Source organism: Nycticebus coucang, chromosome 13 (assembly GCF_027406575.1).
Source record: "Nycticebus coucang isolate mNycCou1 chromosome 13, mNycCou1.pri, whole genome shotgun sequence".
NCBI lineage: Eukaryota > Metazoa > Chordata > Mammalia > Primates > Lorisidae > Nycticebus > Nycticebus coucang.
Genome location: NC_069792.1, coordinates 90,830,032 through 90,856,060, shown reverse-complemented (window position 1 = coordinate 90,856,060; position 26,029 = coordinate 90,830,032). Strand labels below are relative to the sequence as shown.

Sequence of the window (26,029 nt, the reverse complement as noted above, 5' to 3'; positions counted from 1 at the left end):
TTCTTTCCCTGTAAATGAGAAGTGCTGGAGTTGTCCAGGTTCAATCTAGATTTATAGCAAGCAAATTATTTCTCAAGTTTGTCACTGAAATATTAAGTGTAGAGAGCATGGGTATACTCAACAGTAAATTGGTAATTTTGAACTATGTAATACATTTTTTAAAAACTCATCTTTTTGCAAAATGGTAGCCCATGATTAGAAGGTTTCGGTGTGTAATCTACTGTGCATCCTCCTTGTGTCCTGACATGCTTCACTGCTGAGTGATATTGTGGGACATTTTGTAAAATGAGATCCAGCTATGTGGACGGGTGAATGGGTGGGTGACTAAGAGGGAGAGGCTTTTCTTTTTTCCTTCTATTATAAAAGTCATACATGTTTGCTATAAAAATTTCAGAAATGTGGAAAATCACAAAGATCATTACATAATTCTAACTTCCGTTTCATTTAAGAGTATAGTCGAGTCTTTGTAACACTTTATAGACTTTCAAGACACTGATTAGTTGCAGTATCTGTAGGAATATAGAGATCTATATCCATAAAAATATATGGATTTTATGTATCTACAGATACGTAGATATATAGATATATATCTCATCCAGGCCCATAGTATCTTATCCAGAATGCTGGGGTTAGATGTGTTTCAAAATTCAGAATTGTGCAGATTTTAAATTAACAAGGTGCATGTGCCATATATTATCTAACACTCCATCCAGTGACATCTTACTTAGGTGCTTTCATTAAACACGGTTTGTCTCTGCAGTGAAATGTGTGCACATTCACAGGAAGCAAAGTAAGTGAAAACGGTGAAGAGTCCCAGTCAAGCCTAGTCAGAGTTCACCAACCAAGTAGAGTCAGCTCAATTCAGGTTTTGCTGCCAAATGAGTTTAAAATAAAGGCAAAACAAATGTGTTTTATACATAAATTTTCAAACTTTTTTATGAAGCTTGATAGCCCTTCATGATATGTAAATAAAATTGCAAAATTGCCTGAATAGGCTGTCTAGTATTTTGTTGTATATCTAGGCCATAACTGACTGTTTGAATTTTACATTCATCAGTACAGATATACCTGGTCTTAAGTACGTCCAGTATACAGAAATCCTAAGTGTACCCCAGACTGAATTTGAAAATGGTTTGGTTTTGGGGGCTTGCCTTGGGGATGGGCCTTTTTCTTTTTAAGGGTCTTTAAGTAAGAGTTCAAATTATACATTTTAAATAGGATTGGATTTTCAGCTTGTGAATTTTGCATGTAATCAGTGGTGCTTTTTATTAAAACTGTGTGTATGATATGTGGCTGTGAAGAATTAGTTCACTTAACACAGACCCATCAAACAGCATCTGGGTACTCTGGAAGGGACAGAACGCGTTAGAGCTGTGGTTCTGTGCAAGAAGAAGGAAGAAAAGAAGGCCGGAAAAGGGGAGAAAGAAACCAGTCACTTGTTGGAGGAGCGCTTCATTGGCCCTAAGAGCGGACTGAACTTCAAGGGGATTAATTGATTGGTCCTGGATTGCTTTGGGTGTCTCTAACATTTGCTTATTGATATCTTTTTTTTTTAAGAGATAGCAGCTGGTCTCATCCTCAGAGCCTTCGGGCAAGTAAAATTTTCAGGGTTTTTTTATGGTTAACTTTTGCTTACAATAATAGTAATACTAATAACAACTTATTTATATTATGCTAACTACATGCCAAGCACTGTTTTGTTTTGTTTTTTTGTCTTGTTTTGTTTTGTTTTTGAGACAGTCTCATTCTGTCACCCTGGGTAGAGTACTGTGGCGTTATAGCTCACAGCAACTTCAAACGCCTGAGCTCTTGTCTCAGCCTCCTGAGTATCAGGGACTATATGCATCTGCCACAATGCCCGGCTATTTTTAGAGATGGGGTCCTGCTCTTGCTCATACTGGTCTTGAACTCCTGAGCTCAGGCAATCCACCCACCTTGGCCTCCCAGAGTGCTAGAATTACAGGTGTGAGCCACTGTGCCCAGCCTGCAAGCACTGTTTTGAGCAGTGTATGTACTATACTGTTTGGGGCAGGCTAGGTCCTAGCTGCAGGAATAAATTAACCCCTAAATCTCCATGGCTCAACATGGTTTATTTCTTCCTCGTGTTACATGTCTACGAAGGGGGTCTGGTCTTTACAGTAGCAGTAACTCTAGAAGTAGGCAGATGGAGGTTTTTTCTTCTCTACAGGGTTTGCCATGGCAGGGAAAGAGAGAGATTAGACCAGAGGTCTTCAAACTACGGCCCATGAGCCACATGAGGTGGTGTGATTGTATTTGTTCCTGTTTTGTTTTTTTACATCAAAATAAGATATGTGCAGTGTGCATAGGAATTTGTTCATAGTTTTTTTTTTTAGACTGTAGTCGGCCCTCCAATGGTCTGAGGGACAGTGAACTGTCCCCCTATGTAAAAAATTTGGGGACCTCTGGGAGAATCATGAAGACATTCTACAGCTTTCCCGGGTGTGGAAAAATTTCAGCTTGTGAATTTTGCATGTAATCAGGTGTTTTAATTATGTTCTTGGCTCTCAGGAAATAAAAGGGAGCAAATGAAGTATTTGGTGAGCATTGTTGTTTCTGTTGCATCTATATATAGCCTCACAGCTCCCCTACTATCATATCCTTATTTAAGAGTTGAGAGAACTTGAGTCCTAAAGTGTGAAGTAGATACTAGAGCTAGCATTCAACGCAGTTGGTCTGCTCTAGAGTATACTGTCTTGTCTCTCCAAGGATACAGGCATCCTTTTATGGACATAGTGTAAAACTTGGTTTTAAAAATTAAAGTATCAGGTGTATCCCGATGAAGTAGAATGATTTTGAAATATTTCTTTTTTTCTATTGTCTATAAGATTTGGCATGATCTTTTTTTTTTAAAATTATCTTTTATTTTTATTTATAAATATTAGTTGTGTATTTTTTGGGACTTTGGGGGGAAAAAATAAGAAGTTAACTAATGACTCTATACTGAACCTCAGAGTCAAAGCATTCTATGATAACCATACTCTTATCTGACAATGTGAATGTTACCTTTTTTGCATTATTATTATTATTATTATTGCTCACTATTTCGTTGCAGCATTCGTCTGATTTCTTTTCTGAATGTATTTATCTTCGTTCATTCTTTATGAGGTTTTTGTTTCTAGTCCTTATCTTAAATATTTTACTGTTATTAAGTTTTAAGCCTTTTTAATTTTGTAAAGGCAAAAAGTGGAAACCAAATAAACACATGTATATGTATAGAGAAAATAAAAATAAATAAATAAATAAAAATTAAAGTATAAAGTTGTATTGAATTGAAGAAGACCAAATAAAACACTGGCAATGATGTAACAAGGACCAAACACCATTTGGAGATAATTAACAGCCTCTGTCTGCAGGAGCTTTGTCCCAGAAGCCTTCAGAGCTCTTTCCCCAGGACCAGACCTGGAGGTGCATTATAAAAAGCAAAAGCAGATACTTTCCTTGGCTCAGAGAATTCTGTCAGACTTTGCCCTCAATTCACTCCTTTGACCCCCTTCCACATTTTCTTGATTTCCAATTTTTCATCCCAAACATGGCTTTTTATCTACAGTCTCCTGCTCTTCCCAGCTGCCTCAGATTAAATGTTCTATCCTCAACTGGTTCTGGATTCTTCCACAGAACGTTGCCTCTAAGTCTCTCCTCTCTTTGACTTACCACAGCCCTCAGACGAGGCCACCCACTCCAGACCCAGGCTCAGATTACTGAGAGATACTGTCATCCAGCCTGGTACACCCTTCTGGGCTGATGGCAGCCAGCACCAAAGAACATGTGTTGGTGAGGGAAGGGCTGGGTTTCATTTTTCACCGTACAGGCCACAAGCTGGGTGTGTTGAGCTGCATACACCCTACACAACTGTATGCAGTGGCCATGGTGTGCCCAGTGCCTCTGGCTCCTTGCCTGGGAACAAGAGCATCAGAGACAGAAATGCTAATCTTGTGCCTTGTTCTTTGATGAGAATTATGGACTGAGAAGCATTACATGTACTACCATTGGAGATAGTGCACATTTCTATCTTAAGTGCTCAGAGACAGCCTATAATAAATTTGTCCAATTCAGTGTGACTTATTTGAGCACAGACTTTCTTACATAAGGAACATTAACTCATTAACTTCCCATTGAACTGCTTGTGTTTTACTAGATCAGAGATTATCCTTTTCATTTGCTGTGACTGTTCATTTTAAGTTTCATTTCATGGTACTTCTTCCCTTCTAGGTTTATTTCTAATTTATACTTCAGTGTGTAATTCCCCCTCCCCACCCCCACCCTGCTTTTTTTAGGTTAGTTGCCTTTTTGCCTCTTCTTTTTGTTTTAGATTATACTCTGTGGTGCCTTTGGTAACTTCAGGTTTAAACATGAAGAACTAGTCCACTGATTCAACCATGAACTACCCTGTTTCCCCGAAAATAAGACAGTGTCTTATTTTAAGGTGTGCTCCCAAAGATGCGCTAGGTCTTATTTTCAGGGGACGTCTTATCTTTCCTATAAGTAGGTCTTATTTTTGGAGGATATCTTATTTTCGGGGAAACAGGGTAGTATCTTACTACATCTTCCATTAAAAATGAGTGGAGCTTTTTATTGACCTAATTGTCCCAGCTGGGTGAAGCAAATGGAAAGTTCAGAGAATTGGCAGAAATAGCTTGACTTTGAAATCAGATAAAACTGAGTTCAAATCTCTGCTCCACAGTAGTGGAGCTAGGTTGCCAGTGGCAGATTCATGCATTTATTCATTCATCTAGAAAGTGGGGCTACGAAGGAAGGCTTTGAGGAAGAGGGACCCTTGATCTGAGCTATAAAAAATTAATAGATACTTAGGAAACTCTATTCTTTTATGCTAACAGAGGCCATTTTCCTTAAATGGAAACATTAATATTAAGCAAACATTAAACAACAGTAAGCAGTGGTTGATACACTGGATAGAGAATGAGGGGAAAGTCTGTATTTAGTATTAAGAAAGAAACAGACTTGCTTTCTGAAGTGTGTTCTTGCTCAGCCAGCATTTATCAAGTGCCTACTCTGCAGTAAGACTGATTTTCACTTTCTGTTTAAAAGATTGCTTGTACGACATATTTTAGTAGTTTACTCTGAAGCACTACTTAATGTTACAGGGAAAGGTGGGCATGACTGTAGGACCAGACTGTTTAAAACATCCTGCTTTTGGTTTTGCACAAGTAGGGAAAACTTTTATTTGGTTTCCTGGCAGCAATTGCACAGGAAATATCTAAGAAGATTCCTTTTCTGCCAGGCTTTGAAGTATTTCAAGTAACTGACTATCATAGTCACCATTTAAATGGAGTCTTTGAATTTTGAAAATTTCAATGAGGATCAAGTCAAAACAATTTTAAAACGTGGAGACCACGCAGACAGGACAGGGCAGCCCAAGCAAAGGGATCAGCAGATGGCTGTTTTATTATAAGTTACCCCCAAACAGTGGTGAATTATTAGCACATGTAAGCCCTGTATGTGTGCTTGTATATGTTTGTTTTATTTGATTTTTAAATTGTGTTAAGGTGCATCCTGAATTAAAAATTAGATGTTATAAAACACAGCGTATGCTAAAGGTGCTTAATAGAGTCGAGGAAAATGTGATTTGATGTTGCTTACAATATGGTTTTGTTCTAGTCTAAACATAGCAAATTGTAGATGACATGCATGGAAATGAAATTAAAGGTCTGGAAGTTGTCAAGAACTAACATTATCATTATAGTGAACAGCTCCTGGTAGGGAACTAGAATAGCAGATAAAGGAGAGATTGAACTAAGGAAACCTTAATTTTCAAGTTATTTTTAGTGATTGGGTACCGTTTTTCTACTTCCCATCACTTTTCCCCACTTCCCTATGTGTGAACTGTGTGGAAATACAGTCAATTCCAGCACATCACTTTTGCTGGAATTTCTCAGTGACCCAAAGAAAAAGAAGCTCTAGAGCAGCAGTTCCTCAACCTGTGGGTCGTGACCCCTTTGGGAGTCGAATGACCCTTTCACAGGGGTCGCCTAAATACATCCTGCATATCAGATATTTACATTACGATTCATAACTATAGCAAAATTACAGTTATGAAGCAGCAATGAAAATAATTTTATGATTGGGGGTCACCACAACATGAGGAACTGTATTAAAGGGTCACGGCATTGGGAAGGTTGAGAACCACGGCGCTAGCAAGCCCCCTTTTGTCACAAACTGCTTATGATATGTTTTCAAAAGTATTCATTTTTTCTTTTTTCTTTTTTTTGGAAGTTTTTTTATTAAGTCTTTTGTACATAGATCATAAATACATTTATGCCATTTTCATTTGATTATTTGTACAAATTGGAGTGCTTACATCATATCATCAACATAGCTTTCACCTCATTTACCCAATTATGGTATTAGGACATTTGTGTTCTACACGTGATGGATCCAACTTGTACTTGCAATGTGCTCCATAGGTGTGGTCCCCCTACTGTCCCCTGCTATCCCTCCCATTCCCTCCCCTCCCCAGTGTTCATTTTCTCAAAGGCCCTTCCTAGATGGTCCTCCACACCCCCACCAATGACTTCATCTTCTTCCACAGGCAATTTTTGTAGGCCAGTACAGAAATACTTAGGGTAGGCATGCCTTTCTCAAACCAAGGCCTAGCTGTACAAGTTTTCCCCTTCTACTTTCTCATTTTCTTGGTCTTATAAATCTTAGCCGCTCCCTCTTTCTATGTAATTATCTTCAGATGAAATCAGATGTTGCCCACAATGAAAAGGAATAGTGCTTTCATTTCCACTCCATGTAGGAGATGATGTTAAATCTAACCCACCATTTGCTTAAATTGAGTTAGACAAAATATAATTGCATTTAGTTAAAGAATGATCATATTCCCTGATAACTCCTACACCTACCCATTTTTCTCTAACATTTCCAGCAAAATAGGCTTTATACTTAAACTCAGTCTTGTCAGTCCCTGCGCCTTTAGCACATGGTATAATTTGGTTTGTACTTTTCCTCTAGTCTTCCCCAGATTCTTTACCTCTCTATTTCCTTCCTAGTAATTATGCCTTAGACATTACACAGGTCATTTTCTCTCCCTGGTTTACAGTCTTTCCTTCTCTGAAAGAACTTTGGTTTTTCTTCTACATGGACAGCAGTGGCTATCACATTTGACCTTGCGTTCATTATACTTCAAGAGCTCGTTAAAACTTAGGTTGTTGGGCCCCACTCTCAGAACTTCTGATTAATTAGGTTTGGGATTTCGATACCTACAAGTTACCAATTAATGTTGACACTACTGATCTAAGGACCCCACTCTGGGAGCCACTAGGAAGGACTATCATTTTGGACAGAGATCTAGAGTTCTCTAGTGTTAGAAAGAAGGTGCAACGTTTTTCCTTCAAATTCAGTACTTACTGTAATAATTATTTTACTTTTATCTGTGCCATCTGATTTATATCTTGTATTCATGAAGAGTAAGTTGAATGAGAACGAGGCTGCTGGTTGATTATCGCCCTCTTGTGTTTCTATGTCATACTTTTTAATAAGTACAAATACAAAATTACCATCATGGTAGAAAACTTGAGAAATATAGGGGAGCGGGGGGAGCTAAAATAAAAATCACCAGTAATGTTAGAATCCACTGTTCAAGGATATAGCCTCCTTGCCTTTTTTCTGCTTACTATACATCTTTTTTCTCAGGTTTGTTTTTTTTTTTTAGTTATGTAATTTTTTTACACCATAGCATCCCTACTGAAGTGCTTATTTTACAGCCCAGTTTTACACTTATTTATGTATTTTGAAAATACTTTTCCTATTGTGTAAAATACTATAGCCTAAGAACCTGTGCTCGGTTGAAAGCTCACAGCCCCTAAAGCAGAGCTGCCCTGATTGAGGCAGAGTCTGCAGCTGGGAGCGAGGAGCTCTGCCAGTCCCTGGAGAGGGGTTTGTGAGCTCAGAGGCACTTTCCACCCAAACATACAATCTGAAAACTGTACAGAATGCTTATCTTATGTTTGCACTATAATTCATTTACCCAGCCTCCTATTTTTGAACATTTCTATTTTTTCTATTTTTCATTGTCTATAATAGTTTGGGCCAGGCACGGTGGCTCACATCTATAATCCTAGCACTCTGGGAGGCCAAGGCGGGTGGATTGCCTGAGTTCACAAGTTTGAGATCAACCTGAGTCAGAGTGAGACCTCATCTCTACAAATAGCCAGGTGTTGTGTTGGGCATCTGTAGTCCCAGCTACTGGGAAGGCTGAGGGAAGAGAATTTCTTGAGCCAAGAGTTGAGGTTGCTGTGATGCTATGGCACTCTGCCAAGAGTGGCAAAGTGAGACTCTGTCTCAAAAATAAAATAGTTTGAAGTCTCTGCCCATCTTGTGATTATAAATTATCTAGATGCCCGTCTTCATTACTGCATTCATTTAGTTCGTCATACTTTCATTTCTCCTCCTCCTCTATCATTTTAAAAGTCAGTTAGGGCCAGGTGCAGTGGCTCATGCCACTTTGAGAAGCCAAGGCTGGAGAATCGCTTGAAGCAAGGGGTTCAAGACCAACTTGGACAACATAGTGAGACCCCATCTGTATAAAAAATCAGTTAGTTGTGGTGGCATGTGCCTGTAGTCTCAGCTACTTGGGAGGCCAAGGTGGGAAGAATTTCTTGAGCTCTGGTGTTTGAGGCTGTGGTAAGCTATCATCACACCACTGCACTCAAGCCTGGGTGAGACCCTCTTTTTTAAAAAAAAGAGTGGTGCCTGTGGCTCAAAGGAGCAGGGCACCAGCCCCATATGCTGGAGGTGGTGGGTTCAAACCTAGCCCTGGCCAAAAACTGCAAAAAAAAAAAAAAAGAAAGAAAAAAGGGAAACTGCTGGTAGGCCAGTGCCCAAGTAGGTATCCAGTCCCTTTCTCTGGGCAAATTAAGAGGCTCACTTCTTGAGAGGTTTTTGACTTTTTCAAAAGATCGTATTTATATTGGGCCAGAACTTTCATGGTGAGCTTTGTGAACTATACCAAAAAAACATGAGGATTTTGATAGAAATTATGAATTGACCCTTCCAACTTTCAGCATTATCACAGAAGTGTTTAGTTGTTTTTATTTGTTACTTTGTCGGGTGGAGGGCCGGGACTGCCCTGCTTTGAGGCAGTTTCAACATCTCCCTGTAATTGTTGACCCATTTGTTCTGGATTTTTTTCCTCCTGTATTCAGTTGTATCTCAGTAGTACATTTTAAGCTGTAAGAGTATTTGTTTTCTAGTTGTCTAGCAAAGCCTGTCGGCTACTGGATGGGGCAGCCCTTGGAGCAGTTCTAACCTTGTTATTCCTCTCCTGAGTCTTGCCTCCTACCTATTCCAGTGTGAGCACTCCAGGAAGACCAAGATGGATGCAGATTCTATAACATTTTATATGTCAGAATGGCTGTCCTGGTTTGGAGAAGAATGCATTCATTCATCCATTTACTTAACCAACAAGTATTTTATTTAGTGCGTATAACATCTCAGTGTTGTGGGAGGAGTTTGATGTAGCGTGGCAATGGGCAAAACAGTCATAGCCCCTGCCTCCAACAGGCTTTGCTTTTGACAGTAAAGGAACAGACATGTCATTTTAAAGTGCAGTACTCTGTGAAAGGGAGCCTGTTCTGCCACTGTAAGACTAACAGGAGATTAGGGAGAAAAGACCTATTTAGAATGTTCAAGGTCTCTCTGAGCAAATTACGTGGTGACTAGAAGACTCTTTGCCAAAGCCAGAGGAGGAATGTTTCGGACAGATGGAGATGGTGAAGCAGAGGAGAGAGCTCTGTGGGTCAGGAAGCCAAAAGGGGGTTGAGGGTGGAGGGAATGAGTAGAGGGACTCGAGACAGGTTGGCAGGGCCAGACCTAAAATAGGAGTTTGGATTTGAATCCAGTTCAGTGAGAAGCTAATGATACATCACTTTAAAAGATTACTGTAATAGCAGGACACAAAGAGAAATGAGAATTGACTTAAGAGTCAGTAAAAACCTTAATTAATAACCTGAACATCTGCTTTACTCACTGTTTGACCTTGAACAAGTTACTTAACCTCTCTGAGCCTGTTTCCTCATTGATCTTGTGAGACTAAGATCCATTTTACAGAATTATCGTGAGCAATAAACTTAGGTCACATATGTTAAACATAGTCCCCTCTGTCATTTTAATAATCTGATTCAGGCGGCTCGCCTAGATCAGAACATGGTATAATGAGGTGCTTTGCCTTATAGTTTATAAAGACTGCCATGCAGAATGGAGCAGGAAAACCAGAGCTGTGAGACTTACAGTGGACAGCATCTGGTACAACACAAAGGGAACTTGGGAGCCTCCACCCCAGCTTTTTTAAAAGTACCTGAAATGCTGTCCTTAATGTGTTCCAGGCCAGAAATGCTAGCATTGCAGCTTTTTTATTAAAGTTCTCTACTGCTGAGTTTCTTTAAGTGTAAAGAATGTTATGGAAGTACACATAGTTACCTTTTATTAACATTCATGATGTCAGGCATTTTGCACGCATTAGCATCCACTGACCGTATCTCATCGACTAATCCTGTTAACAGCATATGGTGTTGACCTTGTCATTCCCCCTTCACAAATGAAGAAAAGTAGTCCCTAAAACAGTTGAGTGACTCGCCCAAGTAAACACCTAGCTAAGTGTTTGTCACTTGCTTGACCATGCTAACACTGGTCACTCTGGCAGCTGTGACGGTTAAAGAAGAAATCCTTAAGCAGTGGGTGAGGTGCCAGCATTAACTCTCATGTATCTAGGATTTGTGAGTGCCATCCACCTGTGAGCAAATTTTGTTTACTTCTCTATAATGCCTATACAATCAAATAAAATCTTAATTTATGTAGGTCAGTAATGGCTAAAAATAGTTGTGCATTGCATGTATGTAATATAGTTGTTAAACATTCTGATATCTGTACGAAGATAATATTTGTAAATAGTTCACTGACTTTGGAGTTAGACCTGGTTTGTGGTTTGATTTCTCCACTTACCTAGCTGGTTAAGACTAACAGGATATTAGAGAGAAGAGACCTATTTAGAATGGTCAGGGCCTTACTGAGGAAGTTACGCCGAGACTGGAAGACTCTTAGCCAATAGCCAAAGGAAGAGTGTTCCAGACAGATGGTGAAGCACCTGCGGGAGGATGAACAGGTTTCTTACTAGTATCTTATAGAGCTGTCAGGAACAGCTAATCAGATAATGCCTGTAAAAGCATCCAGCTCTGTGGCCTTGTATGGAGTGGAGTTTTATTAGTGTCAGTTCTGCCTCGGTCCACTCAAGCTGGCAAAGGCTAGTAGAAGGTGTTGGAGCACTAGCAAGGTTAAACAGTTTTCCCAGTCACCTAGGCCAGAAGTGATAAGTGGCCAAGAGCCTCTGGGATTCTTGCCTCTATCACAGTACCCTAGAAAGCAGCCTACTGGGCCAGGCGCAGTGGTCATGTCTGTTGTAATCCTAGCACTCAGGGAGGCTGAGATGGGTAAATTGCTTGAACTCAAGAGTTAGAGAACAGCCTCAGCAAGAGCGAGACTCTATCTCTAAAAAATAGCTGGGCATTGTGGCAGGCACCTGTAGTCCCAGCTGCTTGGAAGGCTGAGACAAGAGGATCACTTGAGCCCAGGGGTTTGAGGTTGGTGTGAGATTTGACACCACAGCACTCTACCAAGGGCCACAAAGTGAGACTCTGTCTCAAAAAAACAAACAAACAAAAAAAAAAAAAAACAGAAAGCAGCCAACTGACAAGACACCAGCTTTAAATAGTTTCAAGGCCATAAATAACTCTCCAGAGCATGAAGGAGTTAACACACTAGACAGAGTACCTAATTTATACCATGGAATTGCAAACTTAACTGCGGGGAGCTGGCTCATTATTTTAATTGGATTTTCCAACGTGTTGAGCAAGTCAGCAGATTTGCTTTAGCCTTACTTTCAGAGAACTGTTTCAGTCTGGAAAGAGGGAGGAAACCAATGGGCAGTGGAGAGGGGATGTCAGAATTAATGCAGGATGACAAAGCAAGCAAATGTGTCCTGGTTAATTAATAATAGCCTTACGTGTGTGTAGGTTTCATGGAGGTGCCATTTGTAGAGCTATGCTGCACTCTCCATCTGTCGGGCATGGCTGACTCTTGCCTTTTGCCAGTTGGTTGCTCCAGCGGGGCGGCACGGTCATTCAGGTGAGCCCTTAAGGGCACGTACCCTCCAAGGCTGTAGTGGGGATTGGAGCTGGAAACTACACTGCAGTGTCAGCAGCAGCGGCTTCTTCCCTCCTGCTTTGGTGTCTGATCAGTTAGTGAACAGAACAGATAAGAAGCAAACCTTCTAATGAGGAAAGACGGGTGATAAATCAGTAAATAATAAGTGAGATCATTTCTTTGTAATAAAGCTGTAAAGGGATTAAAAAAATCAGAGCAAAAGATTTGTGTGTTTGAGTATGTAGAAGGAAAGCAGTTCATTAAATAATCTCCATAGGTTGGGATTATAGTGACTGTGTAATGTCTGGCAGTGTTGAAGCAATTTTAAGGAATAAATGGTTTTATGAAAGCCAATAATAATTGCACTTGCTTGCCTAAACAAGTCTGTTTTGCATAATGAAAGGTAGCCTTCAGCTTCCCTCTGATTTATTCTAAATTTCTAGTCAGGCTTGATGTATGTATCAGCAGGGGAAATATCTCTTTTATGTAGAAGGAATTTGAACAGCAGTTTGTATGGAAGGAAAATATGTTTATCTTACCTAAGCATCATTCCTGAAATGATTTTTAATGTGTTATTTCCTTAATAAAATGAAAAAAGATGTACTTTTAAAACATACTCTTCAACTTCTTGCAAACTTGAATCATATAAACAACTTGTGTTAATTCAACTTTAAAGGAAAAGAAATGGTTTAGAAGTTAAGTAAATGGGAATAGGGTAATCAATAGAATTTTAGTAAAATGAATGGGGAAATTATATAATCATATAATAGGTTTGAAAAGCTTTTTTAAAAATCCATTAACAATAACGAAGGTGATCCCAGAACCTTGTCTATTCATATTATTATTATATCATATTGGCTGCATCAAGTTGCTGTGAAGATGACAATTACACATCAGATCGCAAAACTCTTACTCAAGACATGCGTTATAAAAGAACTAGGATTCCTGAAAGAGCTGGAAATACAAACACAGGAAAGTTACAGAATCCCATGACTGTGAAGTCAGGTAATCCATCTCTGTTGCAGAGCAATTCCTTAAAATAGCTGAGAAAATAGGTTTTCTGTTCGCTGAGATCTCTAAGGAAGGAAACTTGGTTTTGCTCTTCAGTGAATATTTTCCAAAAATTCCCTCTTCTTGGTATTGGTCCTCTTCTTCTTTGACCTCTGTCTGTACCTTTGTAATGGCACTGAGGTACTTACTATTCACTTGTCCCTTAAGACGATCTCCTTTGCTACTTTTTAAAGTTAAATAATCTATTTTTTCCTGAGAAGTAAGTTGGAAAGAGTTTGTAAATTTTAATTTTTTTTCTCCCTGTGGCCTTTTCATAGGCTTGTTACTGGGAAAATTCTGAATTAATTATACATAATGTTTTGCCTTCTTGGTTTCTTATCACCTTCCCCAAGAATATGTTCCTAGATAACTACAAAGAAATTCCTTTTTTTTTTTTTTTAAATATGGAACGCTTCACGAATTTGCGTGTCATCCTTGCGCAGGGGCCATGCTAATCTTCTCTGTATCGTTCCAATTTTAGTATATGTGCTGCCAAAGCGAGCACTACAAAGAAATTCCTAATTCTCAGGGTTTTCTATCTGTGCCATAGTCTTCCCCGCCCAGTGCCTGACCACAGTGATGACATTAAAAGGTGACTTATGTGTGTGTTGTGTGATCAGTACATGGCTTTTGAGGGACTTTTTCCTTCTGAACACCCCTCACATTCCATACTAACCAGAGTTTCATAATTCTTTTATTGTTGTTATTTTGTAATACAGCCTTCAGATCAAAGTGGCAGAAATATTTCTTTTTCCTGATTCATTTCACGAAGAATTTGAGGCATTGATGAAAACCATAATTTAGGACTAAAAATTTAAAAGGGTTTGTAGTAACTGTCTTTTCATAGTTTGTTTTAAATTTTGACTTACTACAAATAAGCAATGTATTACATGTTACAATTTTTTTTTTTAATAAAAAAAATTTCCGGGTGGCACCTGTGGCTCAAAGGGTAGGGGGGCACCAGCCCCATATGCCGGAGGTGGCAGGTTCAAACCCAGCCCCAGTCAAAAACTGCAAAAAAGTAAATAAATAATAAAAAAAATTTCCTTTCCCATCCCATGTCTTTGCTGAGTTTCTGTCCCTGGAAGGAACCAGCACCAGAAGACTGTATTTTTTCAAAAATAGTTCAAGCTTAGGCGTTTTTCCCTCTTTTTATACAAATCCTTGCACACTATAAATACTGTTTTATACTTGCTTTTATCACATAAAAAATTACCTTGGAAATTATTTTCAAAGTTAGGTGTAAAGAGCTTTCTCATTTTTATGGCTGTTGTTTAGAAGTTCCATAATTTAGCTAGTCCCCTACTGATAGGCACTTACCTTTCCATCAGCATGAATAGCCCTGAGAGAACCTTGTACACACTCAATTCTGTCTTTCATTCCATTTCTTCTACAGGTATTTCCTGAGCACCCTAGCTGTGCTATCCAACATTCTTCACAGTATTCTGGGTTCTGGACATAGAGCAGTGAACATACAGATCCCATTCTCAAGGAGCTCGTAATCAAACTGAGGAGACAGAGAGCAAACAGACAAATACATGTACAAATGGTCAGGGGTGGTAAATGCCATCTCCATGAATAGAGGAAAACTAGATACTGGCTGCATTAGTGGAGGGAGGGCAGACCTCAGCCTTGTTACCCACCATCCACACGAACTCGTAAGTCCTAATCCTAAGGATAGAGGTGTGTCAGGGGCTCATACCTCAGGAGTGAAATTAAGGACTCAGAGCAGAATATTATTCCAGCTATCCATCTAGGGTAAAGAGAGAGTCCTGTTAATTTTTATTTCTTTTATCTCACACCAAAGGTCAGTGTTTTTCAGCCTTTGTTTTCTCCATTTTTATTCACAACCTTCTTCACCCCAAGAGCCATTTTAGACATTCCCCTCCCTAATTATTCTCCCCATGAAATTGTAATCAATGTTGTTTACATACTGTGGTCATTTAGAGGACTGCAAACAGTTATAGCTAAGTTTTTTCCAGCTCCACTCCTTAGGAATCAACGTCCTAGACACTCACGGAATGTAGACTGTCATACTAGCCCTCTCGCCTGCCAGTCAGGCTGTTTGTATGGGTGGTGGCAAAAATCACAGAGACAGAGTTGTTTTGGTGGGAATCTGTTTATCTTTGCCATAAGAAAGAAGTGATGATTTCTAATCCAAGCTCTCTCTGGCGGTATACACTAGAAAACCTTCACTGTATGTAAAATCAGTTGGTATTTAGGGACGGTAAAGAGGTAGAATGACTTGTGAACTGCAGGAAGCGTAAGATGAGAACAACAGGAAAGGGTTAGAGAGAAATTAAAGAGCCAAAAGAGAAGGTCTTCCTGTTCCCTGTCCCTGTCTACTCCCATGTCACCTAATTCATATTTAGCATCTTACAGTATTTTTTTTTGAAGAGTACCTTATTTTATTTTTATTTATTTATTTTTATTAAATCATAGCTGTGTACATTAGTGTGATCATGGGGCACCACACACTGGTTTTATATACCATTTGACATATTTTCATCACACTGGTTAACATAGCCTTCCTGGCATTTTCTTAGTTATATTGTGTTAAGACATTTATATTCTACATTTACTAAGTTTCACATGTACCCTTGTAAGATGCACCGCAGGTGTAATCCCACCAATCACTCTCCCTCTGCCCATTCTTCCCCTTCCCCCTATTCTTAGGTAATAACTGGTTATAGCCTTCATGTGAAAACATAAATTAGTTTCATAGTAGGGCTGAGTACATTGGATACTTTTTCTTCCATTCTTGAGATACTTTACTAAGAAGAATATGTTCCAGCTCCATCCTTGTAAACATGAAGGAGGTAAAGTCTCCATCTTTCTTTAAGGCTGCATAATTTTCCATGGTGTACATATACCACAATTTATCAATCCATTCATGGATCGATGAACACTTAGGCTTTTTCCATGACTTAGCAATTATGAATTGGGCTGCAATAAACATTCTGGTACAAATATCTTTGTTATAATGTGATTTTTGGTCTTCTGGGTATATACCTAGTAGAGGAATTATAGGATTGAATGGCAGATCTATTTTTAGATCTCTAAGTGATAGTATTTTTAAAATATGTATTCAGCACTTCTGTGTGTCAGGGAATAAGCTAGCACTTTTCACATATAATAATTCCTCTATCTTCACAACAGGCACTCATAGTAGGGTACAGGATTCTACTGTATGGATGTGGTTAAAAGGGTCAGACACAAAGCTCATCAGCCAGCATTGGTCCTTCTTGGGCCGTTTTCTCCCTCTGCCTCTCATACAGTGCAGTGGCCTAATGTAGTAGAGCTGGCTGCGTGCTGACTGCCTGCGTGTCCAGAATACAAGCTTTCTAAAGGTAGGAACAGTGTTTTATTCATCTTTGCCTATCCAGCTTTTCACATAGTATATGTCACAGAGTAAATATTCCATAAATGATGGATAGACAGAATGACAAGTGAATACACTAACATGTGAGTAAAATTATTTCTGGAGTGAGGGGATGCACAATCTATAATTCTGTAGGTCCCTTCAGTCCTGATCCCATGCTACTAAAATTAATTTTACTAAGATTACTAGGGGTCTCCTTGAAGACAGAGTATGTTATAAACTCTTATCAATTCTTTTTTTTTTTTTTTCACCACAGCCAATTACTTTATTCTTAAGAAAACATAAAGGAAAATGTCCAGTTTCAAAAGAAAACACACCACTGTTTGACCCTAATATCTTTCTCAGGGTTTATAGGAGTCTGGCAATACACCATGCAGATTTGTCCACCAGCTTGAAACATTGACATTAGTGTTCAAACTTAAAAACGTTACATCAGTCCCACCAGCAGTGTAAAAGTGTTCCTTTCTCTCCACATCTACGCCAGCATCTGCAGTTTTGAGATTTTGTGATGTGGGCCATTCTCACCGGGGTTAGATGATATCTCAGGGTTGTTTTGATTTGCATTTCTCTAATATATAGAGATGATGAACATTTTTTCATGTGTTTGTTAGCCATTTGTCTGTCATCTTTTGAGAAAGTTCTATTCATGTCTCTTGCCCATTGATATATGGGATTGTTGGCTTTTCTCATGTGGATTAATTTGAGTTCTCTATAGATCCTAGTTATCAAGCTTTTGTCTGATTGAAAATATGCAAATATCCTTTCCCATTGTGTAGGTTGTCTCAGTAAAGCATCACAAGAATGGAGAAGCATTAATCCTATGTACTCAATTTTGATATGAGGACAATTAATGACAATTAAGGTTATGGGGGGGGAAGCAGAAAGAGGGACGGAGGGAGGGGGGTGGGGCCTTGGTGTGTGTCACACTTTATGGGGGCAAGACATGATTGCAAGAGGGACTTTACCTAACAATTGCAATCAGTGTAACCTGGCTTATTGTACCCTCAGTGAATCCCCAACAATAAAAAAATAAAAAAAAAAAAAAAAAAAGAAAATCCTTCCTAACAAAAAAAAAAAAGTTACATCAGTTATGACTACATAAACAGTTTAAATGAAGTTCTAAGTGAGCCCAGCTATATCACAGATCCTGAGTTTCAGGAAATAAAGATGGCTTAAAAATCGAACAGATGATCAAAATAATCATACAGGTTAACCACCACAGCAGAGCTATCTCAGCTCAAGATCAGTGAGCCAGTAATGACTGATCTCATCCTTTCTTCACTAATACATAAGTGGTTCAACTTGGGATACGGGAGGAGTCTTTTTCAGGGGCACAAGGAACTTATCTTCAACACAGAACAGGTTAGGAGACTTCTTTATCCTGTCTCTTTCAACTTCTGTAAAGGCTGATCCAGAGCATAGCATGGGTCTCTCAGCCAGCATCAGCTGGCTCATCACTCAGTTCCCTGTCCCTCTGTTCTTCCAGCCTCTGCAGATATCTCACTTTCAAGCTTTCCACTTGTCGGGACACTTCACCAACCAAGACAAGTATGAGGAACCTTTTTTCCTGTAAACTTGAGTATGAGGCCATAAAAACAGCTTTATAAGCATGCTGCTCTAAAACACACAATTCAGCTGCCTTTCTGCCATGTTTCCGGAAGGCGCCTATCTGTGTATAGAATCCAGTAATCTCAGCACCAGCTGGTGGTGCTCCCACAGCTGTGATAAACTCCACAGAGTAATTATAGAGATTTGCTGCATGTAAAGCCCAGTTCTGAAATTCCATTCTAGTCCACTCAAATTTGTGATCTGAATCTCTTAAGGTGAGTGCTGGAGAGCAAGGGATTGAATTCAAAGTTTGGTGTATTGATGATGACCATGGGTGGAGATGACCATGGGTGGAGATAGGTACCCAAATACCACTTCAGGAAATCTGCCAGATCGTCTGAATCCAAATGTTCTATTAATTCAATACATGTTATCAAGTCGAATCCAAACAAATGAGAGTCTCTCTCCACAACAGAGTCATGACACATGTAATAGTCAAATCCCAATCTCAGGGTTCCAGAAAATGCCCCGGGACGGGAGCCAACTTTTTGCCTTTCCATCGTTAATTTATCCCCATCAGTGTCTACTCCAACAAGCAATTCTATGCGTGGAAACACTTGTAACTGCCTTATGAGTGAAGTATCACCACATCCCAGGTCTGCAACTTTCTTGGTTTCATGTAGATTCATTAAATCTTTAACAAGCTGGTACCGCTATCTGGATAACCAAGGTTTAAACTGAATTACTGGCACACTACAACTTCCATCAACCACCCACCATTACACTGTATGTTCTTTTTTTTTCCATTTTGTGTCTAAGTTTCTTTGAAACAAAGATGCAGATTTATTCTTCAAGCTCTAGTTGAGAGAAGCAGCAGCAACTCAGCATAGACAATGAATGGGCCCCCAGTGCAGATGGAAAAGTCCCTGGTTAGGGTCTGGTTGTCTTTTTATTGTCTCTCTTACCAATTATTGCTTTGCCTTTCTGTTCACACTTGACTGTCCTTCCTGTGGTCTCTCTGCCACTCCTCTCCAGCTCAGTAAAGGCTGTGTGTCCTGCTCCCTTGTAGATTCCTCTTCGTGCCATCTTAAAATCAAGGACACCCAGGCCACTGCCTCAGCACAATGAAAAAAATGTACTCCTCAGCTACATATTGCACTTGTTAAATATCTTACCTTTTTAATGGAATCTAGGCACTGAGGATAGAGGTGTGAGCAGAGTCCCTGCCCTCATTGAATTTAAGTACTTGCAGGGGAGACAGAATACACAAACTGAAGGCATCATATTATCTGACTTCAAATTATTGTATAAACCTATAGTGACCCAAAAAAGCATGATTCTGGCATAAAAACAGACACACAGACCAATGGAACAGAATAAATCTATACATTTATAGTCAACTCATTTTCAACAAAGGTGCCAAGCATATACATTGGAGAAAGGATAATCTCTTCAATAAATGGTACTAGAAAAACTAGAGATCTGCATGCCAGTAGATGAAATTAGAGCCCTATCTCTTGCCACATACAAAAATCAAGCTTGGCGACTATAGCTCAGCGGCTAGGGTGCCAGCCACATACACCAGAGCTGGCAGGCTCTTGTAGTCCCAGCTACTGAGAGGTTGAGGCAAGAGAATCACTTACGCCCAAGAATTTGAGGTTGCTGTGAGCTGTGACATGACGGCACTCTACCGAAGGTGACATAGTGAGACTCTGTCTCAAAAAAAAAAGGTTTTTGAGCTGAACGACAAGGAGCTCTGCGGAGAGCACGTGATGGTGGAGCACGCCAGGGGCCTACGCTGCGATGACAACAGCTCTAGCTCCGGGAGCTGCAGTAATGGAGGTGGATACAGCAGTCAGAGAACTTCTGGCAGAGACTAATATGGACTACCTGTTCGTACAGAGAACAGACTTACTGTAGAAACCTTTCTAGTCGTTGTGGCTGGCAAGATTTAAAGGATTTTATGCGGCGCTCATAAGGAATGCACAAATGAGGGCATAATTGAGTTTCGCTCCTACTCTGACCTGAAGCATGCTTGGACAGACTGGATGTTACTGAAATAAATGGCAGAAATATTAGGTTTATCTAAGATAAGCCACTCACAAGCCATAGGCGATCTTATTCTGGAAGCAGATCTAGGTCTCAATCTAGAAGAAGGTCACCAAGTAGGAGTTGTAGAAGCAGCCGCAGCAGATCTTGGCGTATCTCAAAAAGTAACTCCCGATCCAGTTCACGGAGCAAAGGTCGATCATGTTCTTGATCAAAAAACAGGAAATCTAGGTGAAAGAGCAAGTCTAAGCCCAAGTCTAATTGGGGCTTTCGGAAGCAGATCTGAAAGAGTATGGGAAATCTTGAAGCAGGTCTTAGTCACGGTCTCGATCCCCAAAAGAAAATGGAAAAGGTGATATAAAGTCAAAATCCAGATCAAGGAGCCAGGCTCATTCCAATTCACCCCTACCTGTTCTGCCGTCAAAGGCTCGTTCTGTGTCCCCTCCACCAAAAAGAGCCGCTTCAAGATCCCATTCTTGATCTCACTCAAAGTCACGGTCAAGGTCTAGATCGAGTTCTAGAGACTAACCCTAGAACTCTACATTCTTTGCACACTGTTACAGAACACTTCCTGCTTGCTGAGGCAGTTACTCTCCCATGTTTGTACTTGGCCTCTTCTGCAAGAGGAATCTCCTGAAAACGGGCACACTGAAATTTGATTTATGGCCAAATTTGATGAAAAAGGAAATGGCATGAAGTCAAAGAACTCCCTTCTTTGTAGAATTAAGATAACTTTGATTTTATAGCTTTTGAGCTAAAATAACTTTTGTAAAGATTAAGCTTGTTTAGATTTTTTAGGTTCAGCAGGATCTGCTGCAGGGTTTTTTTGTTTGTTTTATTTGTTTGCATATTTTTAAATTAACCATTTCAAGTTTTGAATACTTAAGGCTTTGGAGGGAGAACCCAATATTCAATTATGATGGCTTTTTATAAAGCTTGAGTTAATATAAGATTTAAATAAAAATTTGCTACCAAAAAAAAAAAAAATCAAATGAAAATGGATCCAAGACTTGACGACCTGAAACTATGAAACTCATAGAAGAAAACATTGGAAAAACACTTCAGGACCTTGATCTGGGCAAAAGATTACTTGAGTAAGACCACAAAAGCATAGGCAACCAAAGCAAAAATGGACAAATGAATCTCATCAAGCTAAAAAATGTCTGCACAGCAAAGGAAACAACAAAGTGAAGAGACAGCCAGCAGAAGGGGAGAAAATATTTGTAAACCACCCATCTCATAAGGAATTAGTAACCCAAATATATGGGACCTCAAACAACTCAATAGCAAAAAACCAAATAACTCAATTAAAAATGGGCAAAGGATTTGAATTGATGTTTCTGAATATAAGACACAGAAATGGCTAACAAGTATATAAAAAGATGTTCAACATTACTAATTGGCAGAGAAATGCAAATCCAAACTATAGTGAGATATCCCAGTGAAAATGTTTTTTATAGAAAAGACAGGCAATAACAGGTGCTGGTGAGGATATGGAGAAAGGGGAACCCTCCTACACCGTTGGTGGGAATGTAAATTGTAGCCACTGTGGAGGACAGTATGGAGGTTCCTCAAAAAATTAAAAATAGAACTGCCACATGCTCCGCCAATCTCACTACTTGCTATATATCCCAAAAAAAGGATATTGGAGAGATGTCTGCACTCCCAGGTTTATTCAAGTGCTGTTCACAATAGCCAAGATACAGAATCCATCAATAACGGATGAATGAATAAAGAAATTGTGGTACACATACACAGTGAAATATTATTAGCCACACAAAAGAATGAAATTCTGTCTTTTCAGTTATGTGGTTCCTGGAGGACATTACATTAAGTGAAACAAGTCAAGAACAGAAAGATATTGAACATTCTCACTCATATGTGGGAGCTGAAAAAATGGATTTCATGAAGGTTGAGAGTAGAATGATAGTCACTAGGGTCTGGGAAGGGTAGTAGGGAAGAGGAATAAAGGAGGGTTGGTTGAGCAGTGCCTGTGGCTCAAAGGAGTAGGGTGCCAGCCCCATATACCAGAGGTGGTGGGTTCAAACCCAGCCCCAGCCAAAAACTGTAAAAAAAAAAAAAAAAAAAAAAAAAAAAAAAAGAAGGGTTGGTTAATGGGCACAATAATACAGTTAGAAGGACTAAGATCTAGTGTTTGATAGCACAGTAGTATGACTACAGTAATTTATTGTATATTTCCAAATAACTAGAAGAGTTGAATTGGAATGTTCCTAACACAGAGAAATGATAAATCTCGGGGATCTGATGGATATCCCAGTTACCCTGATTTGATTTTATACATTGTATGCTTGTATCAAAATTTCACATGTACCCCATAAGTATGTATAAGCATCATATGTACATAAAAATTAAAAATAAAATTTTTAAATAAAATATTAGTGAAAAGCAGAGTAATTTCGGATTATGATACATGCTGTAGAAGAATATGAAAAAAAGAAATGGTGAAAGCCAGTTGTATAATCTCTTCCTCACTCTGCCAGAGACCACTGAAGAAAATTCACATTAAGATCTACAATTTAGCCGGGCGCTGTGGCTCACGCCTGTAATCCTACCCCTCTGGGAGAGTGAAACAGGTGGATCACCTGAGCTCACGAGTTTGAGACCAGCCTGAGCCAGAATGAGACCTCATCTCTAAAAATAGTGGGTCATTGTGGCAGGTGCCTTTAGTCCCAGCTACTTGGGAGGCTGAGGCAAGAGAATCGCTTGAGTCTGAGAGTTTGAGGTTGCTGTGAGCTGTGATGCTATGGCACTCTACTGAGGGCGACAAAGTAAGCCTCTATCTCAAAAAAAAAATGAAAAAGATCTACAATTTGGGTAAAGGTGTTAATGACTGTGCCGAATTGATTTGAGGTACCTGTACTGTAAATACAGCGTCTACTAAGAACACAAGCTCTGAAGTCTAAATCTCATCCTCCCACTCCCATACTGCGTGGTTTTCCACAAGCAATTTCTACCTCTGCCTCTGTTCAGCTGCAAAGTGGAGCTAATTAAGCCACTTAACCTGTGAAGGTATTCAGGTTCAATGAAATAAAGCCCATGAAGCCCTTGAGTCAACGGTAGCTGGTTTTATTATTCTATGTGTACTTTCCTTTTTAACTGTTTCCCATCTTTCTTCTGTTTTTCAGCTCCAGGGGCTGAGCCACAATGTGATCTTCACCTTGGATTCCTTGTTGAAAGGAGACCTAAAAGGAGTGAAAGGAGTAAGTGTTGAGAAGTAGGATTTTTACTTCGTCTTGAAAGGATTGATTTTATTCTCTAAGAATAGAGTAGTACTTGAAAGGCACTTAACATTAAAAATCTTGGAAAATGATCATTGAAAAAAAATATGCCACTTCACCTAATAGTATGTCAGAGGAACAAGATCAGGCACTTATCCTTCCTTCCTCTGCAGCAGGGACTTTCAACCCCTGTGCTGTGGCACACTGGTGTGCCAGGAAAATTTTAAAAGGTCCTTAATTATTTCCAAAAGAAATTCAAAGCACAGTAATTATATTCTTTATTTTACCCTTTTTTTTGATCAACATAATTTAAGTGTGCTGTGGAAGTTCAACTATAGTTCCAAGTGTGCCGTGAGATAAAAACGGTTGAAATATACTGTTATTAATACAGGCTTCTGATGTGTAGTAAATAGTATCATGTGCATGAAAGTATCTTATGTAAAGTTTCAAGTGTTCTGTAAAGAAAGTCATTCTTGCTAAGGTATTATTTCAGAACTATTTATATGTTTTCAGCAAAAGTAAATACAATTTTAATGTGATTTTCTCTTTCCTAAGGATCTCAAAAAGCCATTTGACAAAGCCTGGAAAGATTATGAGACAAAGTTGTAAGTGGTTTTCTTTGTCTTTGTTTTGTTTTGTTCATATTATCATGAGTTTTGTTTAAAAAGAAAAAAAACCAGAAAACTGACTGAGCCCTTAACTAATATGTTCTCAACAGTAACAAAGAAAGTTTAGTTAATATATTTTTATCAGGGTGAGGAGGTTGAGTATGTATGCTGACCTAGTTAAAAGTGGCTGCATCTTCTGCCCGCTGTCTAGACTGAGAGGCACTTTTGCTATCTGTTATTTTGGCATTTACGGCTGTTGATACTGGCTATCAAGTTGTAGATCTTTAATTGTTAACCACTTTTCTTTCGTTATAATTAGCACATAATTATGGACCACTTACATTTCAGTATAGCGTAGCAATGGGGAGAGAATAAAAATAAAAGTTAACGGCTAGTGGTGCCATCTTTCTGCCTGTCAGGACCTGCATTGTGTTTTTTACACACATGGTCTCTGCAACTTCCACTCTGTTTATATATCAGGGAAACTGAAGGCTGGAGAGACTAAGAGGCCACTGACCTGTGGAGTTACTGTGAGAGATGAGGGTGATGAGCAGTTTGCAGGTGCCTGGCTTATCTTCATGCTGTGCCTGATTCCATGTTCCTTTGTTATTACTCTGAGACGTTTGTAACACCAGGGAGGAGGGTGGTAAGGGAGGAGATGTGTATTATAAAGCTTTTAATGAAAGTCTTGGCTGTGAACTTGGATAACTCTAAACATAAGAGAATAAAAACATTTTTGTAGGCAGCAATAGCAACACAGAAGCAAAGGAAAAAACAATTTAGGATTAAATGTTTTTCCCAAACTACTTCTGTAACTGCTTGTGTGCATTGCTGGGGAGAATACTTCTGTGCATTGGCAGTTATAAATGCAGCTGAGAACAAAACGTTTCTTGAAACAGTCATCTGATCAATAAGTCCACGAAGGAGGGAGAGAAAGCTTTGCTCTAGACTTGTAGGATGTACCTCCTCTGTAAGACATGGGAGCAACAGAACATTGTATAATACGTGCTTTGTCAACTGAAGTGCTACCAGTATTGGGTGGCATAACTGTATTTATATCTTTTTAAAATCTGTGTTCAAGACCTTGAAGCATCCTGTGGTCAGTATTCTGTATATCATAGAACATAAAGCATTCTAAGATATTACAGGTGGCCCTCCTTGTGCTTCTCACACATGGTGTATGAACTTGTCTAGCTGTTCATTTGTCTGTATTGTCCTCCAGAATCTGGACTCGGTGAGGACAGCAACCACATTGTTTTTGTGTATGTTATTAATCCCCCAGCGCTTCGCAGAGTCATAGTTTATGGATTGTGTGAATATTAAAGGAATAAAGGAATTATCCAGGCCTGGAAGTGTTTCTGTTTAACAGAATAATATGGATTATTCTGAATAATCAATATTATTTTTAATAATCAAATGTCATTTGATCAGAGTAATCCATGTACACAAACATCAGATGGAACTTGTGTTAGTGAAGACTTACTCTGATAGCATGTAAAGAAACCCCAAATTACAGTGTCTTCACCATTGTAGTTCATCATAGGATACAGAGCATTCCAGATGGCCCAGGTGCCCTTCACCGCACTTCTCACCGGTGGATGTCTATATTGTCCATCCACCATCTAAACTCAGGGAGTTCATGCTGTACCTAATAACAATGTAGAGTTCCTTACAAGTGATATAGGGAGAAGGTTAAGTCAGCAAAGAGTGTGCTTCTAATGAAAACGCAGCAGCCCTGTCTGCTCCTCCCGATTCTGCTGGTTGATCTCATTTTTTTTTTTTTTATTGTTTCCTGGTTTATCTCCATGCTCCTGAGTGTTCTCTCGCTGGTATCTCCTACTTCTGCTCTGCTGTATTGCTATGGTAGATGAAGATTCAGTTCCCTTGTACAACCACCGCATCACTTTCCCAACTCTGTTCACCCAGTATAGTTGATAAAATAATTTTGGGTTAAACCAGTGTCAGTGTTTATATTT

General features: G+C 39.3%; 1 protein-coding gene and 1 non-coding gene across 2 annotated transcripts in view; one reads left to right on the top strand and one right to left on the bottom strand.

Annotated features, from left to right (window-relative positions):
- ASAP1 (ArfGAP with SH3 domain, ankyrin repeat and PH domain 1) overlaps positions 1-26,029 on the top strand; it is a 356,486-nt gene that overhangs the window by 218,421 nt on the left and 112,036 nt on the right. The window contains exons 6-7 of the mRNA XM_053558755.1: positions 23,353-23,427; positions 24,001-24,050. Coding sequence (XP_053414730.1) covers positions 23,353-23,427; positions 24,001-24,050 — 125 coding nt within the window. The remainder of the gene's footprint in view (positions 1-23,352; positions 23,428-24,000; positions 24,051-26,029) is intronic.
- On the bottom strand, positions 13,626-13,732 carry LOC128564066 (U6 spliceosomal RNA). The gene has a single exon (XR_008373955.1). It is a non-coding gene; the product is annotated as a U6 spliceosomal RNA (small nuclear RNA).